General features: G+C 34.0%; 1 protein-coding gene across 2 annotated transcripts; it reads right to left on the reverse strand.

Moving 5' to 3' along the window:
- LOC105166526 (DNA ligase 1) lies at window positions 1,609-11,204 on the reverse strand. Of its 2 annotated transcripts, none has more exons than XM_011085906.2 (4): window positions 10,840-11,204; window positions 9,458-10,476; window positions 2,959-3,961; window positions 1,609-2,716 (listed from the first exon to the last, which is right to left on the reverse strand). In XM_011085906.2, the coding sequence occupies exons 2-4, from the start codon at window positions 9,533-9,535 to the stop codon at window positions 2,169-2,171; spliced, it is 1,629 nt and encodes a 542-aa protein (XP_011084208.1). In that variant the 5' UTR covers window positions 9,536-10,476; window positions 10,840-11,204; the 3' UTR covers window positions 1,609-2,168. The 2 variants fall into 2 exon arrangements, with proteins under 2 accessions (XP_011084208.1, XP_011084209.1); XM_011085907.2 differs by having other exon boundaries at window positions 9,458-10,526.

The following is an 18,394-nucleotide window of genomic DNA, read 5'->3' on the forward strand; positions in this document are numbered from 1 at the left end:
CTCAAACTCTCTCTCGCCCATCTTGTAGCCCTATCGGCGCCCGATGGTGTTGAGCCGGATGAACGGAAGCTTGACAAAAATATTAAATGAAGGGTAAAATTAAAAATTTATATAATTTTTCGATGACATCATCAATTTTCATCCAAAATCCTAATTGAAAGAGTCCAGGGTGTAAACAAGAGAATTTTGGGAAGGGGTGTAAGTATAAATTTAAAATTTTTTAAGGAAAAAATATAATTTTATATTTTCAAAATGAGATTTAAGTGTAATTAACTGTATTTATTATTAAAATTTACTTAAATAAGAATATAAATATCTTTTCACAATAGAAAAAATTATGAATTCATATTATTATGTATAATATAAATATTGAATAGATGTGTTGGTTTGATATCATCATCCGAATGGAGAATGTTGGTTGATAGCACTGAGTCAGCACCTGAATTTGCCTAAACATTGGGGAATGCCATGATTCATAATGCTAAGCCTAAAGTCACAAGATTTTGGATTTATTACATAGTATGCGGTTTTGTTTTTTTTTTCTTTTCTTGTTAAATAAAGTTAACCTGAGAGTTTAGTCCAATTACCATATTAAACAAACTTAATTTACACTTAAACTCTCTATAAAAATGTGAAATACGAATTTTTTCAAAAAAAATCAAATTATATTTACATTATTTTCGAAAATTTTTCGTTTACAACTGACTTCCTTCATTAGAATTTGGATGGAAAATTGATGTTAGCGAAAAAATACATAAATTCTGATGTAATCCTTCATTCAATATTTTTCTATAGTATTTTTATATTTGTACAGGTAACATAATATATATAATGATCAAAAAGATGTAATTGTAATGAATTATTATTCACAAATAATAGCCATTATACAAAAAACAGTCTATGAATGGAAAACTATTCATCTTTTTGTACTTTTTTATATTTTCGATATATGAAGTGAAGTTAATATCATTGTTGCATTTATTTCTTAAAAATATCTTGTTCGAGTATTACATCTAATACTTCAAAAAATAGATGCAACAATAGGATACACCTTACCTTATATATAAAAAGTCCCAAAAAAAAAAAAAAGAAAAGACTAGTCTTTTCATTTATAAATGACTACCTTTTATCCACATTGCTATAATTATAAAATATTATTTTATTACACCCTTGTGACTTTATATATATTATATTTATCCTTTACAAATATAAAAAAACATACTAGAAAAATATTAAATGAAAGGTAAAATTATAATTCATGTAATATTTTTGCTGAGATCAGTGTTTTTTATCCATACCCAAATGAAAAGATGATCAGTTGTAAACAGATAATTCTCCCAAGTAACGGGCACACTCATCAATTGTTCAAAGGCAATATGCTAATGTTGTCCTTTGAGAAACGGATATCAACTTTCATCAAGATAAACAAAAATTGTATCAATCTGATATATGGAGGGCTTTTCTGCAGCTTCATGTTTCTAATGATCATTACTGGGAAAAGATGTGAAGTTTCTCCACATTTGCTAAAAGTAAAGACTCATTTTTCTGTGAGATTACTGAAGCCTGCAGCAGTTAATAATGCAGCTAAAATTTTGCAAGACATGAACATGATGATAATCATATGCCATAGAAGCCGAATGGGACTTATAAACAACAATTACATCCCAGTTAATGAAATGAATGGAGCTAACCCCTCCCTTTTTCCCTCTATCTTACATTTCATGTAAATAAGAGTACTATGTTACAAAATCAAAATTGTGGTAATGTGAAACTAGAGCTACACTTACACTCATTTAGAAAGGAATACATCAGCTTTATGCAATATAATAATCATTTGCAGAAGCTTTTTTATCCGTCTTCGTGGTCATGCCGATACTTCTAAATTTCATCTCAAGTACCACGTCCCATACCGATCGAAGTCTGTCCCCAGCATCCAAATCATTCCAAACTCTCGGAGACACAACACCGGCACATGATGATTAGTTTGGATCGGAAGGCAAGTGAATACCGATGGCCAACATTGCACCAGAGCGGTGTCGGCTAGTGTGGAAAAGCCAAATGGCCAGAAAATACACCAGATCATCTCAAGCCAGGTTCTGAGGGTAATCGAGAAGGCCGACCATTTGCGGAGAAGTTTACCGTGTCAGACTGAAGTTAATGACCAACCATCAGAAAGGAATGACATAAGGCAGAGCACATATATCTGCTGCTTCAATATGTACAGCTTCTGACCACACACGCAAATCCTCTTCGCCCACAGCTGATTCCAACTTAGGCTTATTTGACGGACCTTTCTTGCTAAACAGCCACTCCTGGTCGTCATTTTCAGACCAGTCCGCCATCTTAGGGACTGTTAGTACCTCAGCCAGATACTTGGAATCAGGATGAGGAGGCCTCCTTGATGCTTCACCAATTGGATCCTCCATCTTCGGCACCTTCAGCGCCTTGTTCAAAATATTGGAACCATGATGAGGGATCTTTGGAGCTTCAGCAATTTGGTCGCTGACCATAGCTGCAGCATTTGGTTTCAATGGAGATGGTTTCTGGGCTTCAATTATGCCATTCATCAACCGGTTATCAACTCGAACAGCAGCAGGAACAGCATGCTTGTCGGGAGAGGATTTACTGGGAGTTCGGCTAGCTTCAAGTTTCTTTCCATTCTCTATCGACTGATGAAGAGCTGGCCTTTGCAATTTGTTAGGCCTGATTTCACTCTCTGTAAAGAAGCAACACTGATCAGCATGGTAAAAGGTTAAGTTGCAGATGTACAAACTCATTCATTGACTTCGACAAAAAGTTACATTGATGTTCCATGAGAATCTGGTAAAGACCATTTGAAAGAAAAGTAGGAGCAGGCAGGTCCAAACAAAAATTATAAATAATTATTATTTCCCAATAATAGGAACAACATGCATTTTTCCCCTTGAAGTTTGTCCTATACCTATCCATTGAACTCACCATGGAGAAAACCATTTGCACCCATATCTTTTCTTTTCCTCATGCTTCCTTCATTAACAGCATCACTGTTGGCATTCTTCGAAAAATCAGTGCTCATATTACTAGAAGAGCCACCGCGATCGTTCCTCCCATCAGCTTTTAACTTGTCCTGCTCGCTTTTCTTATTTTCGGTTTTTACCTTCGGTTTCTCCTCCTTTACCTTCTCATTTTCCATGTCTTTTTCCTTCCCATGACTCTCCCTATCTTTATCTTTCTGTTTGTCCACCCATTTACCTGTTTCCTTATATTTCTGTTTATCTTCCAACCTTCTGCCATTTTGTTCGTCTACTGGCCTGGGGATTGCTCCCACTTTATTTCTGCCCATGGGATTGAGGTTCTGGACCATCATATTTCCACTAAACTCATTTCGCATTACATGAGGATCCAACTTTTTATCAACCCTTTTAATTTGGTTATCACCCTTTTCTTCTGCCAGTACTCTCGAAGAATTCCTGACAGCAGCTCGGGCTGCCATCTCTTGATCCCTTTTGTCCACAGCTGCAACTCTCTCAGGCAACTGGCTGCCTCTACCCTTCTCATCATCTCTGATCCTCCTATCCAGCTCCTGTACAAATTTTGATTCCTCATTTCCATGAGAGGGCAGACTGCTTTGCAAAGGCTTCCCACCATTTTGACCATGAAATAAGGCAGAACATTTCCCTTCATCCAAGGAACTGCTTCTATCTTTGCTTTGTCCTTTCTGATGAAGTTTCCCTCCACTTTTTGCCTCAAGTTCCCGAGCAACTGTTGACTCCTCTGATATGCTGCTTTTCTCCTTTTCTTTGCCCCGATCCTCCTTATCCTTCTTGTCCCTGTGCTTTTCTTTCTTGTCCTTGCGTTTTCCTTTTCGGTCTTTCTTGTCTCTATGTTTCTCATCACTTCCATCTTTCTCCTTCTTTTCTTTATCTTTCTTCCTTTCCTTATCCTTTTTATCCTTCTTATGCTTTTTCTCTTTGCGCTTCGCCTGAAAACATGAGACTCGTAAGCATAGTCCAAGCCAAGTCAATATTACAATGTACCTGATGGAATAATGAAGTATTATGTATATGTAGTTTTTTTAACATTAGAAGAAAACATAAATCAAATTCAAAACAATCAATTAATCAAATACTCAGTCTCGGTGAAGTGAACAAACTTGATGACAAGTTGTATGCATTCCAAGAAAACTGCCCCAAGTAAAGTTCCAACTTCTCACAAAATAAAATCCAAAATCAAATCTCTACAATAAATAAACTTCCACAACATCGACTAGAAATTCAGAAATACGAGGTTCTAAGCTGAGACATCATGAAGATAAAAATCCAGCCGTTGAAACAAAAGCTACAGACCACAATATAAATGCAATGATTGCACAAGAGAAGGCGTTCATTTTTTTGCCATCACTGACTTGTGGCATGCAAAACGATCTACGAATTTGCACAAACAATCAGTATGAACTCATCAATCATAATAAAACACTATAAATTAAACAGAGAAGATACTAGTACAATAGCAATCTTTCAACAATCATGATACTTGCATGTAAACTAATCTTCACCAGTTGCAAGTTTTATACCATATTACAGAAGTAACAGGGATATGGATAGTCATTCAAGCATATAATTCTCCTAATAGACATGTAAAAAATAATAAATTTCAACACTTTCCTGATCACAAGGTACATCTATGCAGCCACTTATATTGCACAGCAACTTAAAGCACTTTGCATCCCACATGATAAGCGGAAAATAAGACTTCGTAATACCAACTAACGTAAAGACGAGGTGAATTTAAGTACCCAAAAACACAACCCTCAATCAAAGAAAGACCAAAAGTGCTCCTCGATGTCCTTAATTTTCGACATCAAAGAAATACATAGGGATGTATGGATAACTCATTTAGTTCATATAACATATGCTCATTATTAAACAGGAAGGAGGAATCAATTCTATGATTGACGTATCTACTAATAATATTTGAACAGGAAACGATTCAAAAGATTTGCATGCTCCGCCAGATCAATAGAATTTTATCATGTAACAGGAAAGGAATCACTTCTGTGATTGACATGCCTACTGGTCTAATTACAGAAAATGATTTAAAAAAATTAGAATGGCTTCAAGATACTTGCATGCTTTAATGGTGAATGTCTGCAATCTTATTAAGTCTCCTCTCTTATATAATAATCAAGCTAATCAGTCATCACCATAATTTTTCTACCAAAGCAAAAGGAATCCCCATACCAACACTTTTGGATAATCTAGATGGCACTGAGAAGAAAAATCAAAACATATCAAAATCCATCAACAACAGGAAATATCTCTTTCTGCCAAACAATATTTCTCTATTATCTTTTGTGTTTCAACAAGCATGCATACCTGAGCATCCATCAAACATCAACAGATAGAAATTGTCAAACTACAAGATATAGACGTAACTGCTATGCGATATGCATCTGCATCATATTGATATGCTAAACTTATGTGATGCACAGACCATTATTACATATACTAAACTTGTATGATACACAGACCAGCATTAACTAAAATCTAGCATACTTTTATCAGTCAATCCATGAAATATCTTTTACTTATCTGTTTACCAAATTTTGATGTTATCTATTTCAGTTTCACAACAACATTTATGAAGCGCAGTGGAGGCCAGAGTACATGCTATATTAGTTTCCAACAAATCCAAATCAAGAATGAGCATATGTAAAAGAGCCCGCCAGGGATTGTTTTTAAGGGTGCTTTCAAATGATAATTATCAAAGGCAATGACATTCCATCTCAAAGACTCTTTTCCATATTGTTCCTCCTTTTTTTCAGCAGCATTAATAATCATTTCACAAAGCTGGTATCAATTCGGGGCGATTTTGGTTGCCTCTTACTTCCTTTATTGTTTTGGCTGGTCGTAAGAGGGAGTCATTCAATAGGAGAATGAAAGACTTGAAGCATGTTACAAGAAGATACCTTCTGAAATATGATCACAATGTCCATGAGGACTTCACTTATGCAATGGTATTGCATGGAGTCTAGATAAATTATTATGAGAGAGATAGTTATCTTTCCAAGTTTTCTCAAAAAAAAATATGCTATATAACTGCATTAAGTATCTTTACTTTGATTTTGGGTTATTAATCTCTGGAATGCAAATTGACAATAAAATAAAAAGTTCTGACACCCATAGCCAGCACAACTGGAGGCTGGTAGGTAAAAGGGTTTTTAGTAGAAAGAATATACCTCCTTACCTCATAAAGCAGGAGAATAGCACCATTCATTCTATCAAAGACATGATTGGAAGACAAGAACATTGGGCTAACATTTCCTTTGGACATTATAAGAAGTAGCATACTACCAAAATTGCATCCTCTGGAAAGATGTTAAGTATTACTAACGGTTCTTTCAGGGCTTGGTTCATTGTATACTACAAACACTGAAGAGCAGAGCAAGCAGCCGGAATTTGTCCCCTTCGGACTCAGATATGAACTGTTCATCTTCCAAGTGCTTGGAAGGTTGAAACTTATAACTTGTCTATGAATGAAAGACAAATTGCCTTAAGTAATGATATCTAAATGCTGTCATTGAAAGATATGCAAGCATTCAAGAAGCACCATGGATGCATTATAAACTTTGACAATATCAAGTGTCCAGTTGCATATTTTCACATCCTTCTGTTTTCACCATTCCATACTCTATATGCTTTCACTTGTAAAATAAATGCTATGTTGTATGCAATATTAAAGAGCCACCAACATTCTTCCTGAAGTTCATCATCAAATTGCTCGTTAGGGTTTATATTTTCAACCCCATACCCAACTGTTTTCCGCTGCATGATGTCAAAGCAGAACAGGTGATACAAATTTGCTCAATAGTAAGGTAAAAGGTTTATATTTGATCTATGCCCTCCAACTGTTAACACCATACATATGCTCCCAAATATAGTAAATTACCAATCAATCACATACTTCACATACATCTTAGAGGACTTACCTGGTAAAATCTAAGACCTAAAGTGTTTATTAATATTAATTACTAAAACAAAGTGAGCCAAAATTGATCAAGCGACGAGTTTCTAAATTACTCACTGGTTATAGGGAGACATCGGTGCATCAGAAATTACCAAATTAGCACAAGTGTTTGGTGAAAAATCAAGGAAACCATGTTAAACTACGGTTTTGTGAACTCTGACAAGCAGTATTACAATAGCAAAAATTCTTTTTCCTTCATTTATCACACTTGGCTATTCATCCGGAGATTGACTAGCCAAACAATCTACTTAAAGCGTTGGAGCAGAATCAGATTTGAGTTTAGACAAATTAGTATCATCAAGGGCAAGCCATGTTCCAGGGACCATATTTTGCAGCTCGGAGGACACATGTGCTTACTGTGACACTGTAATGGCTAAAAACAGAACAAATTGTAACAATGAAACACAGCAAACTCAACTTCTGAGACAACATGATGTGTATCATATACCTATCATTTGATACCATCACTTACAAACCCAAAACCCCTCGATTTAGAAAGCTAGATTAATTTAGTCCAATACCTATCTGAGAATGCAGTCATCAGACTTTTCTTGGACAAAAAAGATTCAGTAAGTCCTGATTTCTTGTAACGAAAATGTGCACTTGTCTTTACCACATAGGAATATGGATCAACACCAGACTTCAAGTTTAGTTCAATTCGCCCATGTCCACAACCCTACCCCTCAGAGTTATTTTATTCTTTAAGCTAAACCCAAAGGTATCAAAACAAGAAACTAAGACTGCATAACTAGGCACCATGAAAATGATATAAAGCTTCTGAAAAGCTACACTAAAGTGGTGTCTTGCATTTTTTTTTCTTTTAAAGAAAAATATGTCTGCTAAAAGCTATAATTATTGGCTACTACACCTCTTGGGATATATTTATTGGAAAGAATTCAGCATCTGCTTCACTGTATGCTATCTGGGTCAGTTGGGATTGGGACTCTTAGTTCTTTTCTATTTTCTTTTCCTTCTCATCTCCCTTTCGCTCTTTCTGGAAATTGCACCTTTAACTGTTCTGCTAATTATTCTGAGATTGATATTAAATATATTTGAACTATTGAATGAATAGATGGCAACAGATTCACGGCAGAATCTGTAACACTTGTTGATTCGAGCATGGTATAAGTCAATTTATAAGTTGCTACAGTTGACTGTGTTTCGGATTCTTTACATCTGCGTGTAAGCATCAAAATATTGACCCAGAGGTCTTACTTTAGAGCATCTTTGTTTCTAACAGAGTATATTCCGCATGTCATTTAATTGGTAGATTACCCAGTTGGAAGGTTTTATTAGGCTTTCCTGAGGTTAAACATATTGTCATACAACAACCATTTCGTTAGCAATTAACAGATGCCAAAGGCCAAACAAATTTCAGCATAAGCACATCTTTTTCTTTCCTTGCATGCCATGTGCATTCATTCAAACTTCTAGTTTCTCTTAAGTATAGCAACTTCAAGCCATTGAAATGAAATTATTTCGCCTATACTAGTTTATTACACCACTCAGCATTTATCATCATCCATTACATTCATTTCTAGAACTAGTACCCTAAATTTCCAGATCATGAGTTCATTGTTAATGACAAAGCAGCAAAGTTATTGTTCAGATACTCCTTCTAACCATAAGATTAGCTCCAAATCAACCAGCTTTTATCTCACCTGGATCATGGCTTGCCTAGTCATTAGTCAAAATATTTCTGTTGCCAAACATTCAACCAGTACAGATCTTACAGTTAACAAGAAGCTTAACACACTACAGTAGTTGGGGGCCATAAATCTAACATGCAGGTACGATACATTCATCAGAAAGTACTGTGAGGCCCTTTCTCTTGGCTGGAGCATCAGAATTTACTGTTTGCCAATAGAAACACTTTTGTCTCACTAAATGAAGCAAGAAGAAATAGAAGAGGGCTAAAAAAACTCCAATATGCACCCATAGATAATTAGATATACCAACCAAGCATCAATGCCATGGAGCAGAAACAAAATGAATAGCTCAACAGAGATTTTGGTTGTCCACATTAAACACAAGACTCACCTGGAGAGAACAGGAAAGCACATCCAGAGAAATATATTTTCACATGGGAGATGATTAAGACCAGTAAGGTGATTTTGGTTGATTCAGAAAAGCTTAGCAAAATTCAAGATGCAGGTCCACTGATTTCTCGTTTCAATTTAACCAAAATATCATTGTGACAGCTTTTATGTAAGGTATTAACATGCTCCAGGTACAACTAAAAGTTAGAAAAATAAACTTAATTGTTATATACTTAAGAAACTACCCAATGGAGGAGTAAAATATCAGACTAGGCTTCTAACTATCACTGATCAAAGTAGAATCAGAACCTTAGGAATTTATTATATGTTACATCCAAACATATCCCGGCTGGTGCATGTGGAAGTCGACTGGTATAAATGATAAACAGCAGAAAAAAAAAAGATGAACAAACCTCTTTCAGTAAGTCCAAGTCTTCGGGTCTGTGCTGTCTTTCATATCCTGGAGGCGGAAACGGAAAGCAGCGAGACATTGCACACTTTCCCCTTATAAGTAAAAATAATTCCAATCAAGATAACAATATTCTTAGATTATTTTCCCTGGATAGCAGTGCTCGAATATGGAAACAGACCAGCAACTGTGCATCTGTCCATGCAGCATGACCCAACACTAGTCCAGCTTCACTAGATCTCCATCTAGCTCCTCTTTGGGCAGGTCGGCATGCCCAAATTACACTTCGACTATCTCAGGCTTTACTCCAAATGTTTACCAAAATCCAACAGTTTGTCTACAACCTCAACAAAGTACGCTGCACTCTCTATCACAAATACACAACAAATTTGAAAGAATATATATCCTAACTCAACTGCAATCGGCAGGCCCAACAGTAACTGAGCAGACAGAATTTGCAACCAATTCAGGATACAAAATGCTGATATCTATAGTGCAACAAAAACTTCTGCAGAAACACTATGTTAATCCAAAGGGCTTCCTGAGAAAGGAAAATAGTTTGCTGATGGATGATTTTATGGCAGGTGTACTAAGAGAATGGCACTTGATGATCATCACCTTCACCCCCTCCACATTATCACCACAATTTAATCCGAAAATCATTCCCCAACTGAATAAAGAACAATAGAAGACCCACTACTTATTTCATCAGAAATCCCAAAATTTCTGACTTTCCAGTGTCTTATTAATTGTATTTGTGCCAGCAGTCCTCTTCCATACCCTTTTGAGAAGCAACTTTCCGCACAATAATAATGCTTACACTTAAAGATGCTGCTTGAGCTCCTTAGGATCAAAGCCAACTCCCATCAACTTTCCAATCTGCAGAGTGGAGTTCTTCCCGGGAAGCACCTGAAAACCTCGGAATTCCAAATTGAATCCCCCTACTTCCGGAATATGCTGATCAAAACCCTAATTGCAACTGTAAATCCAACCCCATCGGCAATCTGATCAGATTCGAAAACCCTAGATAAAATCCATCGTCAGTAACCAATCTCATAGCTACCCCGAAAACCCTAAATTCCAAAGAGGCAAAAAGCAAATTCCGATTCAATTAATCAAAGTGAATTTTAGGTTCCGCTACCAAAAAAAAAAAAAAAAAAAGAAAACCCAAATTCAGCACTTTTCAGCAAAAAGCCAACGCACAAAAGAGATTTGCTTTCGAATGAAGAATCGGATCGTAAAATTCATTCCGAAATCCGAAACATAACAAAAACCTTCAATTTCCAAAACACAAATAAATTTTCTTCAGAAACTCAGTTCATTTAAAAACCCACCAAGTTTAGAATAAATTATCACATCTAATTCAACTTTAATTCGTATTTTTACCTTGCCCGCTACAAAATGAAGGAGCATTTGTAGAAAGGGACAAGATCCCAGCTATCTTTTACTTTTTTGTTCACAACAATACAACCAAACAATCAAACAAGCAACGAATTCCTCTTTCTTCTATCAATATCCGGATACAGGCATCCAATGATGTGTTCGTTTAGGTTTATGCTGGCTCAGTGTGTGTGCTGCGTGTGAACAAAATGGGTAGAGACAGAGGTTTATTTTGGTGTTCGGGAATACCACGCGAAATGGGGAAAAATCAGGAGAAGAATAACAAATACCAAAGCATACTCCTTAGTAGTAGTGTTTTTTAGAGAGAGAAATGGAGAGGAGAGAGAAAGAAAGAGAGAAAGAAAGAGAGAGACGTGTACATGTATATATATATATATATATATATGTTCGAGAGAGAAAGAAAGAGAGAAAGAAAGAGAGAGACGTGTACATGTATATATATATATATATATATATGTTCGTAATGGTATGTATATATGGAACAAGGCCACGCTCCAACTACACTCCGCTCAATGGAATGATCAAAACTCTCTACTAATTACTTCTATCCTAATACCCCTTTGCAAATTAGGGTTTTGATCCCTTTTGGATTTATGAAAAAGGGACAATTGATTGAGCTCACCACTTGCTAATTTTATTTTTATATGTAAGTAAAAGCTCCTCTACCATCCATAACATCATATTCCCACTTCTCCTCAATCTACAAACTAATAACTCATTTTTTTACCATTACAGTTTATAGCTTTTTAAGAAAATATTGGTCAAATACTTATTGCAAACTTAAAGTTAAAAAGTCCATAAATTATGAAAATTTATGACAACTCATTCAAATCAATATATTTCTAAGTTCTATTTGGTGATCAATTAATACAATAAGTGGGTTCTGTGTTTCTGTTCTATTATTATAAAAATATGAGTTATACGAACTACGTTAATATATTTTTATTAATTATGAAGTAAAAATATATATATGAAAATGCAGTTTTTATTATTATCGGGCTCCGATAAAAACTCGACAAAATAAGGAAATAAAAATTGCCCTCCAAGAATATTTGTTATTTAATATTAAATATTTATTCATATTAGCAAAATTACAAATGAAGCTCATAAAATTTTGGAAATTTCACTAAACCCCATTTTCAAAGAAAAGAAAAAGGGAAAATAGGGAGGAGGGGCGCGTGGTGGGGGAGGGCGCGTGAGGAGAGTAGGACAGGAGAGGGGAAAAGAGGCTTTGACACCAAGAAGCCATTTGCACAAGCACATGTGGGCTGGTACTGGGAATACCCCCCAGAATGCTTGTGTATCCACGTGGCACCACCCCGCGTACATCACTTCATATCTGTCCATACACGTGTCCATCTGTCTTTCCTTCACAGGAAGAAAAATGTTTTGTAATCCCATGTGAGTGTGTGTTTGTGTGTGTGTGTGTGTTAGCCAATAACACCAACTCAAACTTCACCAATGGGAATAAATACTCTTGAGAGAGTGATTTGCCTTGCTGCTGCCTCTCTATGTGAGTAGAGTTCAAAGTATAGTCATAGAGTTAGGGACTAAATAAGTTGACTAATAAAATACATAATTAAATAAGTCCCATTTACTTTGATGTATTAATTTAAATAAAAATAATAATATAATTTAATACAGTGTTTATTTGAGGTGTGGAAGCCCGATATTAAATTATGAATCTTATACTGGTGATCATTGTTCCATCTACATAATTTATTCAACTTTCGATTATCCGAATGACCGCAAGGTTTGCGACCAACCTGATGTTGTAATCGTAATTTAAATCAATATATTCTAGGTAAATGTTTATACATATCCTTTGAGTTAAATTATATTGACTTGTAAATTTACAAAGGGCATTGAGTGCTTGTATAATTAAGCATACTTTTAGGGACTGTAAGTGTAATTTATCCTGCTAAATATGATGTTATATTTGAATTGGCGCTTTTGAAATTATGAATTCCAAATCCTTAGTAACAAATCTTTTGAATTTATTTGGATAATTCTAAATTTGAATTATCTCAAATCCTTTATTTCTGATTTGAACTATATATGTTTTGTTGAATATTAATGCATTTCAAATTATTTTCAAATGGAGTTACTTGAAATCGTTCTTCAAATCCTTTCCTCAAATCTAAATTCATCAATCCAAACGGACCCTGATAGATTAAGAATTTTACCAACTCTTCGTATTGATATGGTTTCCTCTTATGAGGCATTTTTATTTCCATTAGAATCACATCATTTTATTTTAACGTAGTGCTTCATAAGAAGAGTATCTCGACACTTATATGCAACTCAAACTCCTCATCTTTACTCGTCATAGAACAACCAACCAGTCACACAATCAGTATCCCCCCCCCCCCCCCCCCCCCAAACGCTAGACTGGAGATGGCCCACAATCACATTCTCAATGACAATGTCAATCAAGTCAAAATTTTTAATTTCATTTAATTTTAATGGAATCAATACCTAGAAGTTTTTCAATTTTCTCAAATTTTTCAACCACAGACCTTTTGAAATGTCGATTGTTCCTAACAAAAATTTCTAACGCTTAAGTTAGAACTTAGCTATAATCCCTGAAAGAAGAATGCTTTTCTAGAAAAATTGTTTTGAAAGTGTCACTATAATAATAGTTGAATCAACACGAACGTTTAGACACAGAATTGGAAATGACTAGTTTTTATAGGAAAAACTACCTCCAACTTTCTTCAACTCCCTCATCTTTTCTAATAAGTAGAAACTTCTAGAAAGAATACATAACATAAAATATAAAAAACAAGATAAAAGCTATAGAAAATAACAAAAGAATTCATGCCTCAGAGCTTGCATGTTAGAAGAATTCATCATTGTTTAAATGTTCTTCATTTGTATTAGAGCATGCATGATAGGTTGATTTCCTGACATGGGTATATGCATTCATATGTGATTATGAAACTTTAGTGGACAGGGCAATGCTTCATGTTTGGTGACGTAAGATAGGTTTTCACACGAGAAAGAAATGCGAGTTTTTGTTAAAGTTAATTATTATGGTTAAAAGACAGATAATAGTGAATATAAATGAATCACGGCTTTATAATGATCATTAATCGTTGTTTTAACAAGTGAGGTCTATCACCCATTGCTGAAAACATAACAAATATTTTGGTCATAATTAAAAACTATGTCAAATATTATATAACCGTTATAAAAGTTCAGTTTTTGTATGGTTAATAGTATTTATCTATTGCAGTTTATAAGTTGTGGTAATTTGTACTGCAACAAAAAATTATCTTTTTTATAGTGTCAAGTGATCAATTTATTGTATTTTAATTTAATTATCGTAGATTCGTCTCGTGTAAAGTTTCATCACAATATGTTATGCATAAGAAGAGAATTTATGCAATTTTCATCAAAACTATAGAATAGTTTAGTTTTGTTGCAATTTTGGGTCATTATATGTATAAAATTATTTTATAACCTTGTTCCTTTTGGAGACTTCAAAATTATTGATTAATATTAATTTGATCATTTTCAGGAGAGTAATGGCTTTTTCCAGGGGAGCTTCCAACTATTAACAATTATTTTTTTTTAGATATAATCCTTAATTACACTCTTCTTTTACACGAGCATATGTGGCACATTAACGTGTATGTCCGCACAATCAATTTAAAATTTAAAAAAAATATTTTTATTCTAAAAATATATTAATTAGATTAATGAAATATTAAAAAATAAAAAAAAAATGAGAGAAGAAAAAGAGATGTGGAAGTTGAGAAAAGAGGAAATAGGAAGTTAAGAAGATTGAGAAAAAAATTAATTAAATATTAAAAAATAAAAACTGACATACCAAAATTAAATGAGATATCAAAAGGGTGATGCCACTTTATATGTAGTATACTAGCTGTTGTGGCATGTCGTTCCAACGTGCATAAAATAAATAATATTTTATATTTTAAAATATATTATAAATAAGAGCAAAATATACAAATCACTATATTTTATATTAAAAATTAAAAAAAAAACTAATTTATTAGTTAAATATAATCTGGAAAGTTGAATAAGTTAGTTTTTTTATTAGTTGAAGGATATTTTTGACTTTACAAAAAATTGGTGCGACGGTGTCATTAACTGTCGTTTGTGAATATAGATCTCCTTTTCTTTTTATATTAGTATATATATATATATATTATTGCTCTCTTCTACTACGTTTATAGTCAAAATAGGGTAAATTAATTACAACAAGCTTTCCCGACTTTTCACATAATTACAAACATTCCCTTATTGTTGAAAAATTGATAAATACCCACTTGCTTTTAATGGTCATTTAATAATTAACCCAATCCTTTTGTTTTTATTAAATTTCCATCCACTTTTTATGTCTAAGTGACCAAAATGCCCTTGTATAGTATAAATTATAATATTATCTATTTTTTAAAATTTTATGAAAATTTTTATGGACCAAGTGGATAATTGTTTTACAATTATTCAATTTTTCTTCATCCATCTTATCCAATTTATTTTTTTAAAATTTTAAAGAAAATATAGCAAGGTTAAAAGTTGACAATTCCAAACATCCATCCAAGGATTACATAATTTTATCAAGCATTAGGGGGATATTTATAATTTTTCAAAAATAATAAAGAGGTATTTGTAATTATGCCAAATTTCAGAAAAGTTTATTATAATTTACTTGGTCAAAATATTAATGAATTGGACTTTTGGTTGTGTTATTGTTGATATCGTATCTAATAGGGAAATTCTAGCCCGAACTTGGTTCGACCAAATATAAATATCTAAAAAAAAATCATTACAACAATCATACTCTGATTAATAATATCAAATAAATAAAATCTAACCAACACCTACTATTATAATAGAAACAAAACCTACTATTCAGTAGAAACAACGCTCCACGCATAAGGTGAGGTTCGAGTCCATGACCTTAGAGTACCTCAACTTCGCCAACTGAGCTAGGCCTCATTGGCAATCTACTATAGTTTTTAAACAGTAGTAATTTATAGCGTAGTGAATAATTAATTTTTTTTTAATAGCATCTAATCAAATTTAAGAGGTGTGAGGTAGATTTAGTTTCATAATATTGGCTTTGCTTACTTAAGATAAAAATAAATAGAGTAAATTACATTTTATCATTTGAACTATGTCCGTTTTCATACTTCGCCATCGAAACTTTTTCTTGTGTCAATTTACCATCTCAATTTTGCAAAATTTGCACTTTGTCATATACGATCGTCTTTTTCTTGATTTTTCTATCGAAAAAACATCATATGTTGTACATATGTGAAAAATATCACATCACATAATCCTTAAACATCACATTTGCACTGCATGTGATGTTTTTTTGATAAAAAACTTGGTTGAAAAATAGTTATAAATGGCAAAGTATACAATTTTGTAAAGTTGAGATGATGAGTTGACATAAAAAAAAAGTTTAAATACCAAAGTGTAAAAATGATCATAGTTCGAATGATAAACTATAATAAACCTGGATAAATAAACAAAGGTGAGGAGAGGATTCACTAGTTATCTGAAATTGAAGGACATAATCACTATGCTTGTTTTCATTTTCAAGTTATTTCCGAAACGAGTCAAAACATACATAATGTTTGTCATCATTCAGAAACACCTTATCTAGGTGTTTTAAACTGTTTTAGCATAAATACATACATATATATAAATATATAGAAAAAAGACATGATTTGACCATGATATGATAATGAATAGTAATTTTTGTCTCCCAAAATACAACATTAAACATACAATACTCATCTTAAATTATCTTAAAATACAAATCCAAACATACATATTATCTCTAATACAACTTATTTATCTTTATTTTTATCTCTCTATCTCCATAAAATATAATAAAACACTCAAAAAACGAATTCAAATATTATGAATGTTTTTGGAACAAAGGCACGTTCAAGAATAGATAAAGAAGGTCGAATCGCATGATCATACATGTTTTCATGTTTCATGTTCACATTGTGAATAAATGAATTGGAGTGTTATTCAACACAATTCGCCTGAAGTCATGCTCTTTAGAGAGTCACTAGCATCGTCACTCAAATTACTAGTTCTGTTATATGTCTAAACTTTGGGTTTTGATGCTTTTTCGTGTTAGAAGATTACTTAAAGTCTTTTGTGTTAGTTTGGGATATTATTGGAGCTCTTGATTTTATTAAGTTTCATAGAAGTAATTTTTGTCGAGAGAGTTTAGTGTAATTATATTTTTCTCTACTGTTTGCGCATAAGTTTCATATTGTTGTTTAGCCATTTTGATAGTTGATGGTTTTTTCGTCACTTTTTTGTGTCAGTTCCTAATGCTGCAAATTAAGACGAGCGATCATTGGTCAAGTTGAAGTTTAAATTGATGTCAGTCTCCACACAAACACATGAAAAAAAATGAGTGTGGATAAGAAGGAATAGTTCTTGTTGATGATGCCTCAATCAAATATTTTTCAAGTTCAAAGTACAAATACTATCCAAATGTAAACCAAAGGAGTCAAGCCCCCCCATTCACTCAGCCTTGCCGGCACAAACATAATTTCAAGACAGCAAGGTCTTTAGCCTAGTTCTGTAACCAGACTAACAAGGCAGAGTGCATAAACAAGGTCCAATTAGTGAATCCAAGTACAAAAATAGCAAGGCAGCCATGTTAGCTACATTCGACACATCAGGAGGGGCCACATCAACCTGAAAGGGTGACTGCTAGGACTCTTTATCCAGCTGGATCCAGATGTTGTAAATAGCAAGTAACTGACTTCCCTACATTTTCAGTTGACAATGCAAGACATTTTCAAGCTAGTATATCTCTTAAGAGATAACTCGGTTTGACTGGATTTAATCTTTTGACTTTTACGCTTTCGTCACGTTTCCAGGCCAATCCACAACTTTGACTGGTATCAGAGCCCAGTCTAATACTGTGGCTTTGGATAAAAAAAATTATTATATTTTGGAGCATGTTTTACATATTTGTTTAAGCTTTGACTTCATGAATGACAGAGGGCACTTCCAAATCGACCGTATGGAATCGATGGAGATAGTTAGTTAGAGACTCCCCCTCTTTTTGGCAGATCATGAAGGACACTTAAATCATGTTGGGCAGCCCTAGCAAACGTGGTGTCAAAGACTCGGCACTTAATTCCATCAATATAATGGTGCAAGAGGGTTGCATTCTCAAAATGAGACAAATGCGCTTTGGGATTGTGGTGCCATTATACTCCTCGATAGAGAGGGTCCAACAGTTCAAAGGGAGCTTATCTATTATGACCCCTTCAATAAAGGGGATACCACAATGTTCCTCCAAGTCCTCTCCCATGACTTGATACTGGACTTTCTGAAGTCCCTTCTCTAAACACTACAGGCGGGCTAATTACTGAGGTGAGATTACTTCTAGGAGTTGCAGGAGTTGATCCTGCCTTTCTTAGGGAGCCATTAACCCTCGGGCCTGGGTCACCTCCTTCTCAGCTGCTGCCTCGACATCCATAGGGGTCATTATAGGTATGCGCGCCACAACCATCAAGTGCTCCCG

The sequence above is a fragment of the Sesamum indicum genome, linkage group LG7 (assembly GCF_000512975.1).
Source record: "Sesamum indicum cultivar Zhongzhi No. 13 linkage group LG7, S_indicum_v1.0, whole genome shotgun sequence".
Lineage (NCBI taxonomy): Eukaryota > Viridiplantae > Streptophyta > Magnoliopsida > Lamiales > Pedaliaceae > Sesamum > Sesamum indicum.

What these genes read in the sequence shown, in the direction of transcription:
- LOC105166526 (XM_011085906.2), bottom strand. Translation starts at nt 9,535, where the DNA reads ATGTCTCGCTGCTTTCCGTTTCCGCCTCCAGGATATGAAAGACAGCAC. An exon ending in ACTTGGACTTACTGAAAGAG is followed by an intron (nt 3,962 to 9,457) that starts GTTTGTTCATCT and finishes TCATGTTTTCAG; the next exon opens with GCGAAGCGCAAAGAGAAAAA. An exon ending in TGCAAATGGTTTTCTCCATG is followed by an intron (nt 2,717 to 2,958) that starts GTGAGTTCAATG and finishes GCTTCTTTACAG; the next exon opens with AGAGTGAAATCAGGCCTAAC.